This window comes from Lacerta agilis, chromosome 12 (assembly GCF_009819535.1).
Source record: "Lacerta agilis isolate rLacAgi1 chromosome 12, rLacAgi1.pri, whole genome shotgun sequence".
Lineage (NCBI taxonomy): Eukaryota > Metazoa > Chordata > Lepidosauria > Squamata > Lacertidae > Lacerta > Lacerta agilis.
In genome coordinates, this window is record NC_046323.1 from 48821969 (window position 1) to 48846831 (window position 24863).

A 24863-nucleotide genomic window follows, 5' to 3' on the forward strand; every position below is an offset into this window, starting at 1 on the left:
GAAATTTAGCCACCTGGGAGGCTGTATTTCTAGTGACATTGTTCAGTAAGGATAAAACCTGTCTTTCTCTGGATAGAAAGCTAGATTGACGTAAAAGTGGAGCTATAAGGTTTTGCCTGAGTTCTACATAGAGAGGACAAGTCGGAAGAATATGTTCGGTAGACTCAACCACGCCCATAGTACAATGACAGGTTCTCTGGGTGTATGGAACTCCCTTGTACCTTCCCCACAATACCGCGGAATCAAGGGCGTTTAGTCTAGCCACTGTAAGGAGTCTGCGGTATTCCACGTAGTGGATTTCCGCGAGATAAGGGGCCGGTGTCATTTGATATATCTGGTCCCCTAGGAACATCCCTGGTTTCACTTGGGCTATGTCCTCTTGTCTGGCAATATCGCTCAATCTCCGGGAGATTGCAGTCCTAGCTTGATTGTACGTCATAGACTCCAGGTAGAGGTGTGACAATCCACAGGACTGAACCTCTTTGATGACCTCCCTTTCCCACGATGACTGGAAATCATCCCACAGTGTCAAGGGGGCAATGCCCACTGGCTTAAAACAAAGCTTGAAGTTGAACCCTAGCCAAAGCTTCGTCTTCCCATGCGGGGATCGAACCTGCAACCTTGGCGTTATCAGCATCATGCTCCAACCAACTGAGCTATCAGGGATTCTGCCTCCCTTCTTTTTCTTAGCGATAGGACTCCTGTGTGCTTAACAGCCGCACAGCAGGCAGAAATTCACCGGGTAAAGCTTTCTCCAGCGCTCTGCTATGAAGAGCTTCTCCTGCTTGATTTCCACCTGTTGAGGGCCGGATTTAGGTTTGACGAGGCCCTAAGCTACTGAAGGTAATGGGGCCCTTTATATGTCCAGCTGTCCTTTGTCAACAACAAATTGTCGTCATTTTTTGTGTTGAACATATGCGACATGGTAATTTATGGACCCAATAGGTATCTCAAGCCATTTGCACATAACAAAATATGTATTTAATGAAAGTAATTGTTGAACTGAAATACAATTAAGAAGTATATTAATAGTGATTTTTTTGGGGGGGGGCCCAAGACAGTGGGGCCCTAAGCTATAGCTTGTTTAGCTTATACGTAAATCCGCCACTGCGCCTGTTGCACAAACACGTAAACCCTGCAAGGGTGCAAGGCGGCTACTTTGTGCATAAAGAAGATTGGCTACCTGTTTTTTGGGCAGGATTCCTGCATTGCAGAGGGTTGGACTAGATGACCCTTGGGATCCCTTGCAACTCTACAGTTCTGTGATTGTATGATTCATTCCCACCCTATGTCACCATTAGCAGAGCTACTTACGTTTAAGATGATGTAACAGTCCCCTTCAAAAAAACTCCCATAGGCCTTCTCGGGAAGAGGAACCATTTTCATTTTCTAAAATAACAACAAACAACAGAAGCATAAGAATCCAGTTAAGAAGATATGAAGAGATAGGATGACAACCTTCGCTGTAGGAGATTCAGTTCTACAGTCAAAAGTTTTGCCATGGTGGGGAGATTGCTAAGAAAACGTTAATAAATCCACACAGAATTTTTATATTAAAAAATGTGAACACAAGGAAGCCAACATGTTTAAATAACAGCAGTTGTTGTTGTTGTTGTTGTTGTTAGTAATTCATTGTGTTTTAGAATACATCAGACTCAAGCTGATGTGCAAGGACAGTTCTTCGAACCGTGTTAGTATTTTAACTTTTGAACGCTTTAAAGTATGACTGTAAAATTTTATGGATTTTACTGTTTTATCCTTTTGTAACCTGCTTCGAGGTCCCCCACCTACAATTAAGGGGTGTATAATTTTTGTGAAATAGATAAGCAAACCTTCCTGCAAACCACCACCCCTCCCTCCTTGCCAAAGTTTCTGCACATGGAGGCTCGACATACACATTTGGAAAACCTCACACATCCTTCTCGGCTTAATTAATCGTGAAAAGTTTTCCGCCTCACCTCTAGCACGAATTGCAAAACTGGATAAACTTGTTCGGCAGAGAAGCAGGAACTAAAGATGCATTGGCTTCTCCGACTTCAGCCTGGGTCACAAAAGGGTGGAGGCAGGTGGCCCCCGGGTGCTTGTACATTTGGGGCTGTAAAATGGCAAGCCCAGATTCTTCCCTTTTTAAGCATTCTGGATTGATCTGGCAAGACTTTAGTATAGTGGGCCATAGTTAACCAAAGACAACTTAAAGTCAACTAGAAATTTAATAAACAAAAGAAATACCGCAGCCTTTTAAACATTAGGGTGTATTGTTTCCCGCTTGTTGCTATGTTCTGCACTTTCACCGTTTTATGTTGTAAATCGCCCTGTGATTCTCAGATGAAGGGCAGTATAGAAATGTAATGAAACGAAAAGCAAATAAAAATCCCATAGCAAATTATTCCAGAATCAGAACAATGAGTCCTATTCTTTATTTCTGGCAGAGTTCAACTGCTTTCAACTGCTGGGTGACAGGCAGAAATCGAAAGGTTGAACCTTCGCCCAAAACCTTTCCATTCCAAAGGGTGGGTGGCTATCACCCCATCATGAAAGCAAACTTGTAAGCCTACTCCAGGGGAGCTTTTATAGGTGAGAGTTAATTTCAGTGCAATAATGTACTAAATCTGACCAACCTAGGCCAATGATTGAGGACTAGTAACTTTTGCAGACTCACTTGCGAGGCTGGACATTTTTTTAATTTATTTTTTAAATCCATTTCAGAGATGGAGGACTGAGGTCCATCTCCAGCCATCTGTTCCCCTCAGCCATGTTTGCAGAATTCTTTAGGGAGTTGCTAGCCTTTACACCAAGGCACAAGATGATCAGAGAAGAATGAAGTTGCTGTTCTGGGAAGCTCGGGAACAGACTCCCAGGAGGCAGCTTTCTAACCTAGAGCCAATTCACATGAAGCTCATATGCATTTCAGGGTTTTGACTAGCTAGTACATGCTGGTGCCTAGGCTGTGGCCAAGCAGGAATGCTAAGGAGTGAAGCTGTTATGAAGTCCATGTTAAACGTTTCCTTATCCAGAGGTGTAAGAACAAAGTTTTTGGAAGAGCTGTAATAATATGCTCATCTTCTTTCTCACCTATTGGCGGACATCAAGTTTGCTGTTGTCTTGATGCCTTTTTTTTAAGACCCAGTGGCGCTGTGGGTTAAACCACAAACCCTAGGGCTTGTCGATCAGAAGGTTGGCGGTTTGAATCCCCGCAACGGGATGAGCTCCCGTTGCTCGGTCCCTGCTCCTGCCAACCTAGCAGTTCGAAAGGAAAATCGGCCCTGAGTGCTCACTAGAAGGACAGATCCTGAAGTTGAGGCTCCAGTACTTTGGCCACCTCATGAGAAGAGAAGACTCCCTGGAAAAGACCCTGGTGTTGGGAAAGATGGAGGGCACAAGGAGAAGGGGACGACAGAGGATGAGATGGTTGGACAGTGTTCTCGAAGCTACTAACATGAGTTTGGCCAAACTGTGGGAGGCAGTGAAGGATAGGCGTGCCTGGCGTGCTCTGGTCCATGGGGTCACGAAGAGTCGGACACAACTGAACGCCTCAACAACAACAACATATCTGAAGGAGCGTCTCCACCCCCATCGATCTACCCGGACACTGAGGTCCAGCTCCGAGGGCCTTCTGGCGGTTCCCTCACTGCAAGAAGTGAGGTTACAGGGAACCAGGCAGAGGGCCTTCTCGGTAGTGGCACCGGCCTTGTGGAACACCCTCCCATCAGATGTCAAGGAAATAAACAACTACCAGACTTTTAGAAGACATCTGAAGGCAGCCCTGTTTAGGGAAGCTTTTAATGTTCGATGGATTATTGTATTTTAATATTTTGTTGGAAGCTGCCCAGAGTGGCTGGGGAAGCCCAGCCAGATGGGCGGGGTATAAATAAATTATTATTATTATTATTATTATTATTATTATTATTATTATTATTATTATTATTCAATATGTGTGTATGAGAAATGCATCTGGAAAACAAAATGTATTGAGGAGTTTAGTGATCTGGCAAGGAGCCGTTCCTGCCTCTGTTCCTTCCACCTCCCTCGCTCTTGTTAAGTTTTTCGATGGTGTGAGAACAGTCTTAGATGTCTTGAGAACACTGGGAGGAGGTGAAACTCCACACTCAGCTGCCTTAATCAGTTGTGGAGGATTATGCTGCGTATCTGTGACGAACCTCCACTTCACTCTCCCCTCGTTACTAAGTGAATTTTTAATCAGGTGTTCTGGGTCAAACTACAATGCACCCCACCTGTCCCTCTGAGGTCCGTCTGTTGTTTCACTTCCCTTTGATTAATAATCTGGGAATTTCTTAGTAACGGGAGTTTTCCTGTCCAGCGGCCGTGGCCGGTTATATCTTCTGCTCTGGGCTTCAGGGGTTAACCTCTCCTTTGCCTACAGTTCGGGGTCTCTCTTTCATTAGATCCCTCACTATATCAGTTAGCTAAGCCCTCTTAGCAACTCTGTGGCAATGCCAAGGTTTCCGCCCACTAGCCCCTCCTGAGGGAACTCCAAGACACAAACTATCCCCTTTCAGTTTAGTTTTGTCCTTTCCCTGAGTTCCCCTCCTCAAGAGTCTATATAACTCGCTGGACCAAAAGAACGACGATATTTTCTTAGCTCAACAACAAGAGATCTTTATTTCTTATAGAACATAACGGTTTCAGTAATGGTTCATAAGCTTAGTTTCTTAACAGTGTAGATTCTTCCTTTCAGCAACATGTACACATCTTCAACAATCCTAACCTAACCTAACCTAAAACTAACCTGGCCCCACACCCTCCATCTTCCAGTCACCACTCTCCTATCTCACACTAACGGCTGCTCCCTCCTTTTAAAGAGCGGAATGTCCCGCCTCCCAAGGGGTATCTGCCACTCAAACTGGGGAGCCCATTAACTCCTAACACACCGTGGGTTTCTGAACATCCCCTAACTTAGATCTGATTCATTACAGTATCTTCTTTGATGTTGGGGGGGTGGCCGCGGCTATCTATAAAATCTATAAAATCGGACGTCTTGGGAGGAGTTTCTTTGAAGCTTGTGCACAGACTGGTCGGCCGCATGGCCCTGCAAACTGAGGCTACTTGAGGGCTTCCAAGTGGCAGGTTGAAGTTCTTCCTTGGTATGTATACATTGTTCGCTGTTTTAGAATAAAGCCTTTAATCTTCTCACTCACTTGCTTCTGAATCTCATTTTAAAGGAACCACCTTGCCTTCGGCAAGACAATTAGGTTCAGCTAATTAATGTATAATTTAACAACCCAACTGAAAATGAAAAGGTGAGCTCTGCCACACGACCTTTTCTTTATCAAGCATTTATCCTGATTTGCTTGTCCAAAGCTTACACGGCAGTTAGACTTTACTGAGCTTTTGTTCTGATTTGTCTGTGGGGAGTATATATGACAATGAGCATTTGTCAATAATAATAATAATAATAATAATAATAATAATAATAATAATAATTTATTTATACACCGCCCATCTGGCTGGGTTTCTCCAGCCACTCTGGGCGGCTTCCAACAGAATATTAAAATACAATATTTCTGGTTATGAAAAGTATTTCTTTTCTTTTTCTTGTTTATCTTCTACTTTTTCTTTTTTTCCTCCTTTCTTTTTAGTTCTTATTGTGGAAAATATGTATATAAGTGTGTTTATAGTGTTATGTAATGTTCTTTGTTTTTTTTCTTTGTAAAATTTAATAAAATTGATTTCTTATTTTAAAAAACCACAATAGTCCGTCAAACATTAAACGCTTCCCTAAACAGGGCTGCCTTCAGATGTCTTCAGATTCGCCTGTTTCTACATCTTCCCATAAATCGCTTGCTCATTCCACACTTCCCAGGGCATTCTCCCGTTGCTTTCCTAACCGCAAAAAAACCCGCACTCAGATCCACCTCAGTTGCAAAAAAACTGAAATTTCTGCTATGCGCCTGAGTCTCTCCTGCAAAATACTAACAGCCTGAGGAGTGAACACTGTGTTATGTCACCCTGCGAAAAATACAGGTGCTGTATGGAGGATGCCGACTGTACTGTACCTCTATGGTCCATATCTGGAGGCCTGGCTTCCTCTCAATATTGGGGAGTCCCACGTCTGCTTCAGCGTCAGCCATCATTACTGGAAAAAAGAAAAAAAGAAGAGGTGAAGTTTTTGTGTGTTTTTTTTTAAGTACATATTTTGCTGAAATGAGAGCCAGCAAGGTGTCGTGGTTCGAATCCCCACTTGGCTATGACGCTCACTGGGTGGGTGACCTTTGGCCACTCGCTGCCTCTCAGCCTAGCCTACCTCACAGGGTTGTTGTGGGGATTTAATGAGGAGGGGGAGAACTGTGTGTGCCACCTTGAGCAACTTGGAGGGGGGGAGTAAGATATAAACACAATAAAATAATTACATAAATGCATAAATGATGGGGCTCACTGGAAGGACAGATCCTGAATTATGGTGCTGGAGGAGACTCTTGAGAGTCCCATGGACTGCAAAAAGATCAAACCTATCCATTCTGAAGGAAATTAGCCCTGAGTGCTCACTGGAAGGACAAGGACAGATCCTGAAGTTGAGGCTCCAGTACTTTGGCCACCTCATGAGAAGAGAAGACTCCCTGGAAATGACCCTGATGTTGGGAAAGATGGAGGGCACAAGGAGAAGGGGACGACAGAGGATGAGATGGTTGGACAGTGTTCTCGAAGTTACCAACATGAGTTTGGCCAAACTGCGAGAGGCAGTGGAGGATAGGCGTGCCTGGCGTGCTCTGGTCCATGGGGTCACGAAGAGTCGGACACGACTGAACGACTGAACAACAACAACAATAAATGATGAGGGGGAAACCTAGTTCAATTTATTCCATTATTGGGGGACCTCATGTAACTTTTAGCATCCTTTATGCAGGAATGGCAAACAGTATTGTTAGCTCTGTCACCAACATTTCGAGCAGGCGGCAGGGGGAATGACCAGCTGCCAATTGCTGCAGATCAAACTACAGTGGCACCTTGGTTCCCATGCTTAATCCGTTCCGGAAGTCTGTTCCAAAACCAAAACCAAGGCGCGCTTTCCCATAGAAAGTAATCAGAATGGATTAATCCGTTCCAGACTTTTAAAAACAAACCCTAAAACAACAATTTAACATGAATTTTTACCATCTAACGAGACCATTGATCCATAAAAAGAAAGCAATAATCAATGTATTGTACTATAAAATAAATAAGACAGTATTGTAGATGATAAAAAGTTTAATTTTTTCCCCTTACGTGCAATGGATGGGTGGCTTCTATCCATTTCTGCAGTCACACAATCAATCAATCAATCAATCAATCAGTAGCTTAACTGGGTTCCACACAGTCACAAAAACAAGTCACAGTCAAATAAACGAAAAAGCCGCACAAACAAAAATGCAATTTTTGAAGCAAAAACAAAAGCTCCAAATATCACCTCTGTGTTGCATGGGTGCTCAGGACTCAACAGCCGACAGACTCAACAGGATAAGCCTCTGATAAGCAGTGGGGGACTCAATTTACAAACGAAACACACTCAACAGGAAGCGGAACATGTTCAGCTTCCAAGGCAAAGTTCACAAACCGGAACACCTACTTCTGGGTTTGCAGCGTTCTTAATCCAAGTTGTTCATAAACTAAGCTGTTCTAAAAGCAAGATACCACTGTACCGTTAAACACACAGGAACAAGGGCCAGTTGAACTCCTGACCTCCCTAATCATTACATCAAGAATGGCTTCCTAGAAGGTCATTTCCCCAGCCTTCATTTCTCCAAACTTTTGCATCAGTTTCTGATTTATTTATTTATTTAGTCCTCTCGAAAGTTTGTTAGCATTTTAATGCAAATTTCTCCCAACACACACACACATTTCACATGCAATTTCCCTGATACACGCATTTTTACAGGAAGCTGAAGTGACACCTGGCTTGAGAGCAGTACATGTGAAAAGGATCTAGGAGTCTTGGTAGACCACAAACTTGACATGAGTCAACAGTGTGATGCAGCAGCTAAAAAAGCCAATGCAATTCTGGGCTGCATCAATAGGAGTATAGCGTCTAGATCAAGGGAGGTAATAGTACCACTATATTCCGCTCTGGTCAGACCTCACCTGGAATACTGTGTCCAGTTCTGGGCACCACAGTTCAAGAAGGATACTGACAAGCTGGAACGTGTCCAGAAGAGGGCAACCAAAATGGTCAAAGGCCTGGAAACAATGCCTTATGAGGAACGGCTTAGGGAGCTGGGTATGTTTAGCCTGGAGAAGAGAAGGTTAAGGGGTGATATGATAGCCATGTTCAAATATATAAAAGGATGTCATATAGAGGAGGGAGAAAGGTTGTTTTCTGCTGCTCCAGAGAAGCGGACACGGGGCAATGGATTCAAACTACAAGAAAGAAGATTCCACCTAAACATGAGGAAGAACTTCCTGACAGTGAGAGCTGTTCGGCAGTGGAATTTGCTGCCAAGGAGTGTGGTGGAGTCTCCTTCTTTGGAGGTCTTTAAGCGGAGGCTTGACAGCCATCTGTCAGGAATGCTTTGATGGTGTTTCCTGCTTGGCAGGGTGTTGGACTGGATGGCCCTTGTGGTCTCTTCCAACTCTAGGATTCTATGATTCTAATTTCTCCCCATCCCTTTGCCAGAGGTATATTGCCATTGCATATGGAAGCTCCAAACCTTGATAGAATGGCCGATAGCCACCAGTGCACTGATTCTCCGAGGGGTTTTTTTTTGTCAGCCTTTCCCAAAGCCAGCATGCAGAACAACATCCTGGAGCAAAAGGATCCGCAGCTAAGTACGAGTAGCCGTGCAAATCATTTATCCCGAACTTTTTATAGTTCCAGAAGTTAAATAAACAGAAAGGTCTCCGAGCTGAAATTCCTCACGGCAGACCGGAAGCATTTCAGATTAAAAAGTTGGACTCCCTAATAGCCTCCCTCTTAAAAGCTTCTGTTTTAATGCCGTTCCCTTGATCCAGTCACCTGTTTCAGATTTGCTTGTCGTAAAGCAAACAAACAGACAGACCCACCAAACTCGATTGCATTCCATTTTCCATCAGCATTCTTTGCACATTTAAATTCCGCATTGATCTGAGCCTATCCTTCCTGCTTGCACTGTTTCCTGGTTGTTTTTGCTAAAGTGTTTGAAATGACAGTCAGTAATGCTCCCATGTTCCAAACAACATAGGCAGAAGGTCAAGCCATTTTTCTGGCATGAGCTGCAACAGGAAATACCGGTAGGTAGGAGGAAGACACTGCCTCTGAACCATTGCAAACAATTTCTTTGCTTGTCTTTTTTCTATGGAATTGACACTGATCCTTATTTCAGAGGAACTAATCAACCAATCAATGACAAGCTGTTGTGGGTTGAGGTTTCATCCAACCAGTGGTTTGTTTTTTTCTTTAAAAAAAATGTTTTGGGGTACTCTCATTTTCCTACTCATATTGAAACACTGCCCCTCAATGAGGCCAAACTTAGATTCACAAAATGTTTAGGGGTCTTCTTCTTCTTTGGCGATCACTCGTGACTGAGTAAGATTGTCTTCCACGAACACTGCCTTAACATAGTGTGGGAATACGTTTTTGGTGATTTCCCGCGCTTTGCCGCTTTGCAAAAACCTTCTGCGCTATGCACGGAAGAAAATGAGATCCGGCCAAGGTTTGCTGCCTGGATCACTCCGCTCTTGCAAGAAAGAGCGCCAGAAAAGCCTCTAGTAACGGTCGGAAAGCTGTTTCCCGCCCGGAAACATAGCCAAATGCAATGTTATGATTGGTTTGTGCAAATGCTATGACGTTGTTCAGTTTATCAATAAATGGCCCCTGCTCTCTGTAGCGTTGTGTAGAGTGCGCGAGACAAGCAAAGAGAGAACAACTGATGCGAGACAAGCAAGAGAGAAAGCGAAAGAGAAACCAACGCATAGAGTAGTAGTTGGGAGAGCGCAACTCCACCATTGACTGCAGTCTCTTATTTCTTATTTTATTTTGGCCACTTACTTTTGGCCGCTTACTTTTGCTCTGTCTATCCTTTCCTCTTCGGAACCTTCAGAAACCTTCAGAAACCTTCGTAACGAACTCCAAACAACTTCTCACGACCTTCAGCTAAACCTCATAACCAGCGGACCCATCATAACCAGTGGGAGCAGGCACTCCAGAATTACTGGTTATCCCAGAAGTTGGTTATCCCCACAACATAGAGTCCGTAAGTGACTGTGGAGGCCAATTCTGGATCCACACGTCCTTCCACAGTGGGGACATTGGTTTCCGGGCGGGAGTTGATCACGGTGTGGATTTGCCAAGTGTGCCTTTCTCTTAGCACGTTTCTCCCTTGCGTCCTGAGTTCGAGTGTCTTCAAAGCCTGCACACGAAAGCTCATACCAAGAACAAACACAGTTGGTCTCTAAGGTGCTACTGAAAAGAATTTTCTATTTGGTTTCAAAGCCCAGGACACCTTTGGTAAAGGCTGTTCTCCAATTGGAGCACTCGCAGGCCAGTGTTTCCCAATTGTCGGTCAAAGTGCTGCACCAACAAGTACAAAGTAACCCCTCCGCAGCGCCACAAATCCAACTCAATGTTTAGGGGTATGTGTACCCCCGCGTACCCCCAGAAAAAAGCACTGCATCCACCCACAGCAACCTGCCTTGCACCGAGTTCAAATCTGTGGTCCATCAATCTTTGTATTGACTGCACCAAACAAAATTCCTTCCAAATGCCTCCAGCTTCCATCAGCCCCAGCCAGGTATGCCAGGTTCTGCACCTGTGACATCACATAGTACGATGTGGCCAAATGCAGCGCATTCATGATGTCACATGGTGCGACAAGCCCCATTGGGTCCTCCCATGGCTGTGACAGGCCCCATCAGGCCTTGGCGTCTGACATCACATGAAAGGCGCATTGGGTCGCCCAGCCGGGCACCCACAGTGAAAAGTTTGTGGGTGCCTTGGCACCCAGCCCCCCCCCCGAGATGGCACCAGTAGCCCCAGCCAACATGGCCAATGGTCAGGGATGATGGGAGTTGTAGTCTGAAAACATCCAGAGGGCACCACATTGGCTGCACTTGGTCTATGCCAGGCTTCCTCAACCTCGGCCCTCCAGATGTTTTTTGGCCTACAACTCCCATGATCCCTAGCTAGCAGGACCAGTGGTCAGGGATGATGGGAATTGTAGTCTCAAAACATCTGGAGGGCCGAGGTTGAGGAAGCCTGGTCTATGTTGACTGGGAGGGGCTCTGCAGGGTTTCAGGCAATATTCCTTCCTATCTCCTGCGATCTGGCCCTTGTAGCTGCAAGGGATAGAAGTCAGGCTCTTCTGCATTCAAATCATACCCTCCATACCCTCCAGCATTCCTCAGATGAAAACAGGGACATTTCTCATACCTCCCCTCAAGGGATTGACTGTTAAAACTGGTAGTTCTGTGAAGGGATTAGGGGCTCTCCTGGCAACTCTGAACCAGCCACAACTCCCATAATTCTTTGGGAGGGGGGGAAGCCATGCTTGCTTAAAGTGGCATCATAGAGCTGGTTTCCCCAAACTTGTTGTTGGACTACAATTCTCATGTTCCCTGACCACTGGTCCTGCTCTCTTTGGATGATGGGAGCTGTAGTCCAACAACAGCTGGAGACCCAAGTTTGGGAAGCCCTGGCTGCCGCAGAGCATTAAATGTATGCTGTGAATGTGGCCTTAGACAACATGAAGGCGCAGCCTGCCTGCTGTACTCCACTAGGAATACCTCTTTTAATTATCCCCCCCCTCTCCTCCCTGTTCCAGTAAAACAGCCTCAAGCACGCTCATCGTTTTAAGTCTGTCCTATTAAAACTTGCCCTTGAGGATTAAAATTGGCCCCCAGAGATACTGCTAGAAATGTCCAGATGGGGCCGTAGAACATTTTTTGAATCTCACATCTAGTTTGACCCTGAGGTGTGACTGGCTCCGCTTGGTTTGTTGGACTCAACGTGCCAACGCACCTTGCCGTCTTTTCCCCCAGCCATTCACGGGACGTTAACTGTGTCGTGAGGTGCGGCCGACTTCGCAGTTTTATTGTCAGGTTTCTGTCAACTAAAATCCCTGAGAGTTTCCTCGTCTTAAGCCCCACCCTTCCCCACCCTCCTCTCCTAAGCTGGCTCTTTGTGCCCAGGGAGAAGAGAGTTGCCTCACATGAAAGTCACGCCTGCAATTTCAAGACGCAAGTAAATAGAGGCCAGAGGAAACTGGTCTGAGTCCGTAACCCCACATGAAACCCAGAGCTGAGAGAGTTGTTTGCTTAAGGACTGCCCTTCCATTGAAGAGAAAGGCATTCAGAGCTATTGTGCGGTACAGTCCTCCCTGGAGGCCACACCACTTCAGAACCCGAGGAGAAGCAGAAGCCAATTCTGAACAGTCTCCAATATAATAAAGCTCACACGTTATCTTGATATCTGAAGGGCCATAGCTCAGTGGAAGAACATTTGCCTTGAATGTAGCTTCAATTCCCAGCATCCCCAGGTAGGGCAAGGAATGTCCTCTGCCTGAGACCCTGGACAGTCACTGCTAGTCAGTGTAGACTGGGGCTGATGGGGAGCCCAGCAACATCTGGACGGCCACAGGTTCCTCATCCCTGGTTTACGATATTGGTTTCAAGCATCCAGCTATTGCATCTAATAAAGTAAATTATGCAGCTCCAATATTGATGGTGGTGTGGTAAATGGTAGGACACTGACCCGGTTCAAATGATCCTACCGGTATTTAAGCTTTATAAGCCAAGATATGAACGAGTCCTTTGCCCACAGCCCCTTTGTTCCCCCCTAAGCGGAATACCTGAATGCAACGATGAAGTCTCTAACCAACCACAGTTTCCTGTTTCATCTTAACTGAGAAACCATGGTCACCAACTTCACAACAAGCCCCTATCCTTAACCAGGGTTTGAAGTTGGTTTAGGATCCTGGTTTGTTTCCCCAATTCAGATAAAATGGATAACTTTGCTGAATTGTGGCTTGCAAGAAAGGAAGATGGAACGGGCCTCACATACAACCAAAAGGCTTGCTCATATTTCGGGTCATTAAGCCAAGATATGGTGAACTAATTACTTCTGTCTACAAAATACTTCAAGGCTCTCTGCTTGTTGCCTAGATTATTCCACAGATTCTGATCATGTGAAAGTCCACACTGACTGAAACCTGTCACTCTCAACTATACTTTTAAAAAGTTAGGGGTTTTTCCCGTGTGCAAAATCTGGTGCCAATATTTTATTGAGGTCAATAATGTCATACCCAGCACCCAAATGAGTGGAGATCCTGGAAATACAATTCTTGTCATTCCATACAAAGTAGGTTTTTCAGCTACTACAGTGGTACCTCGGGTTAAGAACTTAATTCGTTCCGGAGGTCCGTTCTTAACCTGAAACTGTTCTTAACCTGAAGCACCACTGTAGCTAATGGGGCCTCCCGCTGCCGCTGCGCCGCCAGAGCACGATTTCTGTTCTTATCCTGAAGCAAAGTTCTTAACCTGACACATTATTTCTGGGTTAGCGGAGTCTGCAACCTGAAGCGCCTGTAACCTGAAGCATCTGTAACCTAAGGTACCACTGCATTTAACCTTCCTCTGCTGTATATCAGAAATTATGCATTTCTAGAATACTTTGTCCCTTGGGGCAAGAATGTTTCTGAATGCCCGTGTCAAAACAAAAGTAAGGATTATTTTGGGAAATGGGACAAGAAAATGGGCATATAAAGAAGCCAACAAAGCAACAAGAATTTGCATCCCGTCCTAACCAGACTAGGACATGGTCTAAGTCAAAATATATTTTGGGTGGTGGTGGGGAAGGAATTATTCTGAATGTTCCTAAAACTGGAGAGAGAGAGAGAGAGAGAGAGAGAGAGAGAGAGAGAGAGAGAGAGAGAATGAAAGTCCCCCCTTCTCAACTCTATTTTCAAGTCTCTGTAACCCTAGAGAGTTGTGGTCTCTGATGGCTTGGTTTGGAACAGGCATGTTAACAAATGGACAATTGCTACACAACAACCAAAATAGGCACGTTTTTTGAACTCCCACTTCCTGGTTTCGTGGGCAGTCATTCAGGTTAAAATGACACCAGCCGGCTTCTAATTAGACTCCCCACTCACAGACAGAGAACCGTATTTCAAACAACATCAAGGAGACTACGGGCACATATATAATCATCAGTATCGGTTTGAGCAGTCAAAGGAGGTAATCACTGGAAGCTGAGCCCCTTACTGGACATGTGCATATCCATGTCTGTATTTATCTGTTGCTCACTTGTTACAAATTTACGACAGGCCATTTTGTTTTTGACCAACCTGGGATTTTTAAAGTCGGGGACGGAAAACTCTGTTCCCCGTCAGATGCTGTTGGACTGCAACTCCCGCTGTTCCTGGTCATTTGCCAGGCTCCTGGTGTTGATGTGAGTTGTAGTCCAACAACATCTTGAGAGCACCAAGTTGTCCACCCCTGGATTAGCCAGATATGTTGGTGAATGAAGATGGGCATTGCGTACATCACATGCTCACCCACTGAACTTTGGACCCTTCCCTGTAGGTGTCCCATCATTCTTTAACCAGCCAGTCCACCACTAGATCCCATTACAAAAACCGGCCTTTGACCCCATGACCTTACACTGCTCCCTCAGTTAACCTTAAATGCATGTTCTGGATTTTTTCAGCCCTCAACACGGGACTCCTGCAGGCAACCTGTTTATTGAGAATTCTTCCTGATTTGCTTGCACAAAGCTTATGAGGAGGTTAGATTGTATTTGGTCTTCATTTGTTCCAATTCGTTTATGGGGAGAGTAGCTATATATGACAATGCCCTGATTCTGCTTGCGGGGTGTGTGCGCATTGTCCCATTAATCATTTGTCCTTCCCACACTTTTTCATTTCAGTTCCCCCACCGCTCGCATCACAAATGCCAATTCCTCCCGCCCTCCCCATGTCGATTTGTTGCAGCAGGACAACAGAGCACTTTAATAGTGTGCAAAGCTGCATTTGGGGGTATGCAGATGAATCCCTCCTGCAATAATGCTCTGGAGCCAAGGCCTGCTCAATTCAACAACGCTTGCTTCAGGAGTCACCAACCCAGTGCCCGTGGCCACCGTGGCAACCCACAAAGGTCTTCACTGGCACCCTCAGGCAGGGCCCCCAGTCATGAGGTTTTCCTGGGAGAGGTGGGGTGAGGAGAAGCAGCAATCTTGTGTTACCGCACGCCCTCACGGCAGCCATTTTGTGTTATGTCATGCCCCCCCACGGCAGCCATTTTGTGACTGGAGCCCACAGCACACTCTCATAATTCATAATGTGCCCTTTGGTCCAAAAAGGTTGACGCCTGATGCCCTGGTATGTGGAAAGCAAGTAGGAAGAACTGCCGAATAAGCCCCAAAAGACTAGCTCAGTGTCTTAGAAGGTCACTTGCTTGTCCTTGGTTCGGCTGCGCCTGCGGGCGGTGAATTTAGACATAAACAAAGGGAAGCCCAAAACACCAGGAAACAACCCCTGGTGAGCCCTGCCTGGCTGCCACCTATGCATCAATGAAAGTGTCACAAATTTCAACCCACTTCAGACCTGGTTCACTAACTGGGGCTTTTAACAGCTGAGTTGCCAAGCAGAAATCCTCTGTTGCTGTCGCCTGTCTGCCTCAAGAGACAATGGAGTGTGCCTCTGGGGGTGAAGTAAAACCGCTGTTAGCAGCACCAAAGTGACCTTCCCGGGGCGCAAACCTGGGCAGTGTTTATGGAAGTCCTGGGGCTGCCCAGACAACAAGACTGATGTGGTCCAAAAGAAAGCAGAGCAAGGGGTTTGGCGCCAACTTGGCTGCAGGAGTTGCCGGAAGGAGGCGTACAAGGCGTCACCCAATGGCCTTCAACTCAACGCTGGATTTCACAAGATTTTACTCCTGAGCCTTTTATTCTCCCAAATATATCCCGCAAACCAGAGGAGGTTTAGGACCAGAGTTTTCCTTTTCCTAGATGGGCCCCCTACCCACATGGACAAGCCCCATGTGCCCCTCACTTCCCTCTACAGCGTGTGCAGAAACCGCCTTCTTGACTGTTGGCCCCACCATTGGTCTCGTCCGCTCAGTCTGCAGGAGCCTGTCTTCACATCCTTATTTCTCAAACTTTTTGTGCGAGGGGGGCTCAAGCCCCCACCCCCACCTGTTCTTCTACACGTTTACGGCCCCCGTCTCCTGATCCACAGCAGAGCAGGCGTTTGGTATACGGCCTTGCCAACTGAGGAGTGCAACAATCTGTGGGGGTGAGAGCCAGTGTGGTGTGGTGGTTAAGAGTGGTAGACTCGTAATCTGGGGAACTGGGTTTGCGTCTCCGCTCCTCCACATGCAGCTGCTGGGTGACCTTGGGCTAGTCACACTTCTTGGAAGTCTTCTTGTGGGGAAGGAAGGGAAAGGAGAATATGAGCCGCTTTGAGACTCCTTAGGGCGGTGATAAAGCGGGATATCAAACCCAAAACTCTTCTCTTCTTCTCTTCATCCTCTGGTATCGAAAGAGGAAACAGAACGGGACAGTGGAGCTCTCCAGAAAACAAGCAACAGGGAAATGCCATGTAGACAAATTAGCTCCTCTTGCCCCAACCTGCTTAGGAAAGTGGAGAAGCAACAGCCTGGAAGCTGGATCAGGCCGAAGGGGGCCCCATATAGCCCAGAACAGTGGCCAAGCGGGTGTCACAAAGTGAAGCCCACATGCAGGACCTGAGGGCAACCGCCCTCTCCCCTCCAGTGATTCCCACCAAGGGACATTCAGAGCTTGCAAATCGTTTCTCAACAAACTGCATTCGACAGCCTTCCCAGTGACCTGCAGTTCCAAAGAAAACCAGGAATCCAGACAAGCTTGCGCTGTTCATTTTAAGATTTATTTATTGTTTCGTAAACAGGAGTGGGGAACCTTTCTCAGCCCGAGGTCTGCATTCCCTACTGGGAAACTTTCCACAGGCCACACACCAGCGGAAGGCAGGCCAGGGGAAAAAATGGGCAGGGCAATGGATATCTATTTTCCCTCAGTACAGCAGGCTAGCTTCTACACGAACTCACACACCCGTCTCTGTCCTCCATTGAGGGAAGCAAGAGGCATTATTAGAGACATTCAAGCCAGGAAAACATACTCAAGTGAGGTGTGAAGCCGAGTTGGTGAGGGGCATTTGCCCGGGGAGAGTGTTCTGAGGGCCAGACGGAAAGTTTTGGAAGGCCACACTTGGCCCTGAGGTTTCAAAAGGCAGAAAGAAGAACTTGCCATAAAAACCCAAAGGTCTCACCTGCACAATACGTCTAAAACAGCACGACGCTCAGACCCTAACTACAGTTTCCAGGATTGTTTGACAGAAGCGAACGACTGTTCAAAGTGGTATAGAACTGTTTTAAGTGTACAGTGCAGATGTGGGCAAGATCATGCAATGCACCAACCTGAGGTACTTAAGTAGCCGGACCCTTTCCTTCCAACCCAGCTCCCAACCGTTCAGTTAAGTTCAGGGGAAGACACCCTGAGGTAAATTCTGCCACCGTTCAGTTAAAGCTCAGGGGAAGACACCCTGAGGTGAATTCTGCCACAAGGCCTTTCCATTTCAGGGATTATGAATAGTCGGGGATGCTGTGAAGCGCTGGAGAAATGTTCGGTGGAAAGAAAGAGAAAACAACACATATCGCCCTCAGACACTTTGAAGCCATAAGGTCAGCGTGACCCTACAGCTGCCAGAGCGGGAAATAAATTTCAAAGCGGCTTGAGAAAAAGGAAGGAAAACAGAAGCCCTGTTTGCTGGGGAAGAGAACTTTCAAGAAACTGGAAGGCAGGTTTTGCCACAGCTATTGGGCAAAAATTATCCATGGGCTGAACAGAGACACCCCTCAGCGCATTTTCTTTGATGCTGTCACACCAACAAATTCTATCACACACACCCCAGGCATAAATCGTTGGCGTGCTATAGTAAGCTGCCACCTTCCTGCAGCGACTGAAAACATCTACATTAATATGTTACCAGTTACAGGGTGGAACTCAGAATTACTTTCTCCTGTGAATTACTTTCTCCCATGCTATGTGGATGCAACTGACCTATATGGCTCCCTGTGTTTCCCTGGTACTTAAAATGAAAACATGCACTATCAAAGAATCATAAAATTTGAGAGTTGGAATGCAGGAATCTCAGCTAAAGCACTGCGGACAGGTGGCCATCTGCTTTAAAAAACCCCAGGAAGGAGGGCCCACCACCTCCTGAGGGAAACGGTTCCACTATTGAACAGCTCTGTCAGAAAGTTCTTCCTGATATTTAGTCGGAATCTCCTTTCTTGTAGCTTGAAACCATTGGTTTGGGTCCTACCCTCCAGAGCAGGATAAAACATGCTTGCCCCATCATCCATGTGACAGCTCTTTAGATATGTGAAGATTGCTGTCATATTTCCTCTCACTCTCCTCTTTTCCAGGCCAGTTCCCTCGACCGTTCCTCATCAGGCTTGGTTTCCAGCCCCTTGATCACCTTGGTTGCCCTCCACTGCACACATTCCAGTTTGCCAACGTTTTAGTGCCTAGAATTGGTCACAGTATTCCAGGTGTATCCTGACCAAGGTAGAATAGAGCACTACAGTACTACGACCATCCTATATTTGTGCATCTGATTATTCCTGCCAAATTGTCAAACCTTACACTTGTCCCAACTGAAATTCATTTTACTAGTTTGGACCCAGTTCTCCAATCAGTTAAGGACATACTGAATGCTGTCTTCTGTCTTCTGTAATATTAGTTACCTCTCCCAGTTTAGCGTCATATGCAAATTTTATGAGCAGTTCCTCTATTCCTTCATCAAATTCATTTATAAAGATGTTGAACAACACTGGTCCCAGGACAGAATCCTGTGGCACCCCACGTGTCACTTTCCCCAGGATGACAAGGAGCCATTAGTGAGCATCTTTGGGTTTGGTCAGTCACCGAACAGGAACATAGTCTAGCCCACATTATACCAGCTTCTCTGCAAGAATATCACAGGTGGCTTTGTCAAAAGCTTTACTGAAACCAAGACATACTACATCCACAGCATTCCTCGGATCCACCAAGCTTGTAACTCTCTCAAAATAAGAAATAAGCTTTGTCTTGCATGACTTGCTTTTGAGAAATGTTTGCTGGCTCTTAGTCATCGCAACATTATTTACTATGAGTTCGCAGTTCAGTTATCTATTCTAGGACATTTCCTGGTATCAAAGTTAAGCTGAGGCAGGTGCCTGGCTTCCTCACCCCACCCCAGCTTTGGAAGATGGAAAGCAACATCGGTGTAGCACAAAAGGTACTACAGTGGAACATCTACAATTCTATAATTCTGTGATCTGAAAAACGGGCAGAAGTGCTAGCTTTAGCTGCTGCATCACAATACTGGACACTTCTGAAGACACCCTTGGTAAGGTCCACAGGCTCCTCACTCCCTGGTTTGGGGGAGGGTGGAATCTGAACCCACAACCACAACGATACAACCCAGTGGGAGTTAGGGTAGCCACCGCTGGCCTACTGTGATTCTGCCTTGTCACAAATGCTCTTCCACACTCTGGCCTTTTGATTTCCAGCTCCTTCTTTTTGATTTACTGTTCCGTTCCATTTCAGCCTGTTTCACACTTTTATTCGTTTTAGAGGGTGTGTGTGTTTGATTTGCTGTCTTTCATTTTGCCTTGGGGGGCGGAGAGCCGAACACCGTGGCCTCATCCAACGGCCCAATTGCACCTTCTACCTCAGCAAGTGGGACACCAGCTTGGCCAGAGAAGGAGCAGCTGGTGTGTTATGTACTGAGCTGAATCCTATAACAATAGGATCCAGAATGCAGCAGTCTGATTGGTCCACAGGAGCCACCCAATCCAGCTGCAGGTGGAAGTGAATCAGTGACCTGATTGGCCTGCAAGAGCAGCCAATCAGGCTCCTGGATGAAGTGAATCCGCAACCTGATTGGCCTACAGGAGTAGCCTGGAATTAGCCAATCACGTGGGGCCCATTGAGTAAATAATGTACATACAGCAGACGTTTTGGGGAAAGATTCATTCACTGCTACTATGAGCTGAATAAAGAGCATGAAATTCACACTTGACTCTGAATATATTTCATGTGCTCCTGACCATAAAGAGCACTCAGCTACAATTGCAAATTGCCCTGGAACTGTGGAACCAGCAGGAAGAACGCTGTTGGCTTCTGCCATCTTTCAACGGGCTGAAGGTCACACCCCCTGCCTCCCCAGAAGATATCCATTGGCCAGATGAGGAGGAGCTGCAGAGTTGTGTTTATTATTATTAATTGCTACATATATTCCTTTTACCACCACCACCAGTTGTACGCAAACTTGAGAACCAATTTGACTGAAAGACACCAAAAATAAAATAAAATTGGGCACCAAAATTTAAGAAGGATGTTGACAAACTGGAACGTGTGCAGAGGAGGGCAACCAAGATGATCAAGGGTCTGGAAACCAAGTCTGATGAGGAACAGTCGAGGGACTTGGGTATGTTTGTCCTGGAAAAGAGGAGACTGAGAGGATATATGGCAACCATCTTCAAATATCTAAAGGGCTGTCACAAGGACGATGGAGCAAGCATGTTTTATCTTGCTCTGGATGGTAGGACTCAAAACAATGTTTTTAAGCTACAAGAAAGGAGTTTCCGATTAAATATCAGGAAGAACTTTCTGATAGTAAGAGCTGTTCTATAGTGGAACCGTCTCCCTCAGAAGGTTGTGGACTCTCCTTCCTTGGAGGTTTCAAAGCCGAGGTTGGGTGACCATCAATGCATTGCAGAGGGTTGGACTGGATGATGCTCCGAGTCCCTTGCAACAATTCTATGATTCTATAAAAATGAATAAGCAATAAATATGTTTGCAAACTGTTGAGAAAGGTGGAATAAGACAGAGATGGATGCATGTGTGCATGTGTGCGTGTGTGTGTGTGTGTGTGTGTGTGTGTGAGAGAGAGAGAGAGAGAGAGAGAATAAAGTACAAATGACTTGTTTGCTGCCCAATAAGGTGTCCTTGTAGGGCTGCTAGATTCTTATTTAGGGTCTCCTATGCTTAAATGTGTTGAATTTCTGCAACACAGAAGAAGTGTGCATGCACACGAAAGCTCATACCAAGAACAAACTTAGTTGGTCTCTAAGGTGCTACTGGAAGGATTTTATTTTATTTTTTATTTTGTTTCTGCAACATGAGATTGCCTTTCTCATCACTTGCTGCCAGAGTTTTCCCGATTGTTGGAAACTGCTGCTGTCTTCCATGGCAATGCCTCTCTGCCTCCTTCTCCTTGGGGAACCAGCCTGGAAGCAAGAGGATCACCTCTTCTTCACACAGCCGCCTGGGAAGGCTTTAGCAACGGTTGCCACCAAGTCCTTGGCGAGGAATGTCACGCGAGGGAGGGAGCGAGGCAGAGAAAGGGAGGGAGGAGAAGGGCTCGCTTGTTTGAGCTGTGGCAGGCAGGGGAGTCCACCTCGCTTTGCCTAGAACCAGCAGGAACGGGATAGAACAGGCCCTGAGAATTACATCTCTCTGGGGCTTATCGGAGCAAAAATCAGCCTGATTCTGCTATTGAAAAGGGAAGAGCTTCTCTCTCTCTCTCTCTCTCTCTCTCTCTCTCTCTCTCTCTCTCTCTCTCTCTCTCTCACACACACACACACACACACACACACACACACGGCAACAACTTGTGTTGCCCCCATTTCAAATCCTCCACAATGTTCCGGGATGTTGTGAAGGGGTGGAGAGAAATGGAGAATCTTCAGGGGAAAGTCTGCAAATAAATTTCTCAGGCATTCTCTTGAGAGAAATGTCTTCTCGCAAATGCTTTCTCCCGCTCCAGAAGGTAGGACCCGAACCAATGGCTTCAGGTAACAAGAAAGGAGATTCCAGCTAAACATCAGGAAGAAATTTCTGACAGTAAGAGCTGTTCAATAGTGGAACGGACTCCCTCAACAGGTGGTGGGCCCTCCTTCCTGGGGGGGTGGGGTGGGGGTTTAAAGCAGAGGTTAGATGGCCATCTGTCAGGGATGCTTTAGCTGAAATTCCTGCGTTGCAAGGGGGTTGGACTAGATGACCCTTGGGGTCCCCTCCAACTCTACGATTCTATGAAATTCCTATTTGGCTGTAGCAGGAAGTGCTTTTTGGTTCGGCAACATTCACCGACACTCTTATCAGGGCCATCGTACTGGACCCCTTAGGCACTGGTACTGGCCCAAATTCTAAGCACTTTAAATGCTCCCAGAAATATTATGAAACTGGTCTAGGGAGGAGGCAGGCAAAATGAGAGAGAGAGAGAGAGAGAGAGAGAGAGAGAGAGAGAGAGAGAGAGAGAGAAATGCAATGCATTGGTTTCCCCACCAGAGTTTTGCAGGAGTGGCTAACATGGTGAGGCAATGCTGTGCAGCTGTCAACCTGACACCAGCATCACTGCTGCTTACCTGGGCGTGGCAGGGACGAGGCCCCTGGAGGCTTGTTAAGAATGAGTGCGGCCCCAGGCCCAGCACTGCATATGGATGTATGGCCACCATTTTGGCCAGGAATTCAGTGGCACTGGAAGGGCAACAGCAACAGCTTAACAAATATTGCCTGCCCCCCCCCCCCAGCAGTCCGCAACCGATTCCCTGCCCAATTCTGCCTTTGTTACTATGTGGAAAAATAAGTTCAAATGCACCTTTTGTCAATATTATCTTTAGCAAAATTTCCCATGTTCGGAAATAAATACACTTGACTTCCTCTTTTCTACATTAAACAGTTTGCGCTCTTGGCTAGCGCTGCCTTAAAAAGCCCAGCGCCCCTTCCTTCTAAGATACTATCCAGTGTTACTCTGAAGTAAACCGTCACATAAAGAGTCCAGGTTCTTTTTGAGGCTGCTTTGCATCTCAAATTAATAGGGCGCATGAGGGAAGAGGAACCATTTTAGAAAAAACAGGCGACAGGGGTCCCTGTATTTGAGTGTGTGCAGCCAAATTATTTCATTTATTATTATTATTTTTAAATGGACACAAGGGAAGCTGTGATATTTAGCTCATCTGTTGCTTGGGCTACAGGAATCCTTTATCAATTGAGACAATCTAGACAATCTCTTCTTCCCCCTTCCTGCCCTCTGAAACAAGAAGTGTACAGAACAACTTTTAAATTAAACCCAGCTCCTGCCGCAAGTCAGATGAGTCACCGACGCTGAACAAAACAGAGATAATTACTTGTTGTGTGAAAGTCAAAGCAATTAGACTGCACTGGAAGAAAAAGCCAGCTATTGTCTCGGAAATATGTTATGTACGTACAGTATTCGGTTTGGAAAGGGTTTCCTCTACCACCCAGCAAAAGGCCGTAGAACGCGGTTTCCAATGGTGTAACAAAAACAGTAATTTCTGCAAATCTTTCTGAAGAGGATTCAGCTGACCCCTTTCCCCCTTTTATTAGCGACACCACGGGAAGAAGAAATCTACACACACACCCCGCCACGCTGGGAAAGGTCCCAGTTCACACCTCTCGTATTTCGGCCTGACATCATGCTACTCTTAGAAGCATAGGAGCCCTGCGGCAAGCAAACATGGCAAGCCAAATAAATGCAGCAGGAAAACATAGATCTAAATGCTGCCATCAAGTCAAACCTGGGTGGCAACCCTTGGGAAGAAGTAGCCCTTTCTCCCTTGGGTTGGATTCGATCCAAATAAACCGGTTTGCTTTTAAGGTCACTTCGGGAGTTTCTGTGTCATCCTGTCCTTAGCAGGGACTTTAAAACAGGCCCCATTTCTTCCAAAGGGGGCAACTGTAGGCGACTTTTCACTACGCTTAAAATGGGTCCACAGCCTCACGCAGCTCTGTCCCTTGCCAAAGGAACTTGGGAGATTCCACTTACCTTCTTATCCAGATTCTCTCCTCCTCCTCCTCCTTTTCCCCCCCTGCCACCCCAAATGCACCACTGAGCAGATCGCTGGCTCCCGACACGCTCTCTCTCGTCCTGGGCTCCCTCTGGCAGGAGGAGGCATGGCAAAGAGGAAGGTAATTCAATAGTGTACTTAAGCAGGGAGGTGGAGGCCAGCCTCCCGGAGAGTCACACCCATCCTCTCGCATGAGAATCGGCGGAGCAGCAGTCTGCAGCCAGGAACAGCTGGGACACGCTTTCGATGGAAAGTTTCAGCACTCCACAGAGCAAGGAAATGCAACCAAGGCTATTGTTGCTCTCTCAACTGGGCGAAACAGTTAGGAGAGAAGAGAAGAGTTTGGATTTGATATCCCGCTTTATCACTACCCGAAGGAGTCTCAAAGTGGCCAACATTCTCCTTTCCCTTCCTCCCCCACAACAAACACTCTGTGGGGTGAGTGGGGCTGAGAGACTTCAGAGAAGTGTGACTAGCCCAAGGTCACCCAGCAGCTGCATATGGAGGAGAGGAGATGCGAACCCGGTTCCCCAGATTACGAGTCCACCGCTCTTAACCACTACACCACACTGGCAGACCTCTCTCTCTCTCTCTGACACACAAACACTTTTTACCTAGGATGTTCCGTTAGGCATGCAGATGTGAGGCGGTGCATGTCTGCTGCTCAGCAGGGTTTTGGATGCGACAAACTTTGAAATGCAGTTAACCTTGAAATGCACCGTCCACAGAAGGGCACAAAATGAGCGTAAAAATGCAGACATTTGCAAAAACGATATTTGGGAAAATTACTGTCTTATTGATTGCATTTGTATCCCACCTTTTTCCTTCAAAGGGCTCAAGGTGGCAAATGTGGTTTCCCCCTCACTTCTCAGTGAATCCCCACAACAACCTGGTGAGCACTGGCGGAGGAAGAGGGGGGTGGAGGGAACGCACCGCCCCAGGCAGTGCAATCCCGCTGGGGTGCTATCGTGGCTGCCCCCCCTGCTGGGCACCACGCTGCTGCAGGCGGCGCGCCACGCCCCCAGGACACGCACCAGCCCCGCCCCCACCTGTTCTGTTGTAGCGTG

General features: G+C 46.5%; 1 protein-coding gene across 1 annotated transcript in view; it reads right to left on the reverse strand.

Annotated features, from left to right (window-relative positions):
- The window catches only part of VILL (villin like), a 47060-nt gene extending 23064 nt beyond the window's left edge, over positions 1–23996 (reverse strand). The window contains exons 1-3 of the mRNA XM_033165552.1: positions 23775–23996; positions 6015–6094; positions 1315–1389 (exon numbers count right to left, since the gene is read on the reverse strand). Of these exons, the coding sequence (XP_033021443.1) occupies positions 1315–1389; positions 6015–6092 (153 nt within the window). The 5' untranslated portion in view covers positions 6093–6094; positions 23775–23996. The remainder of the gene's footprint in view (positions 1–1314; positions 1390–6014; positions 6095–23774) is intronic.
- Positions 23997–24863: the final 867 nt, after the last annotated feature.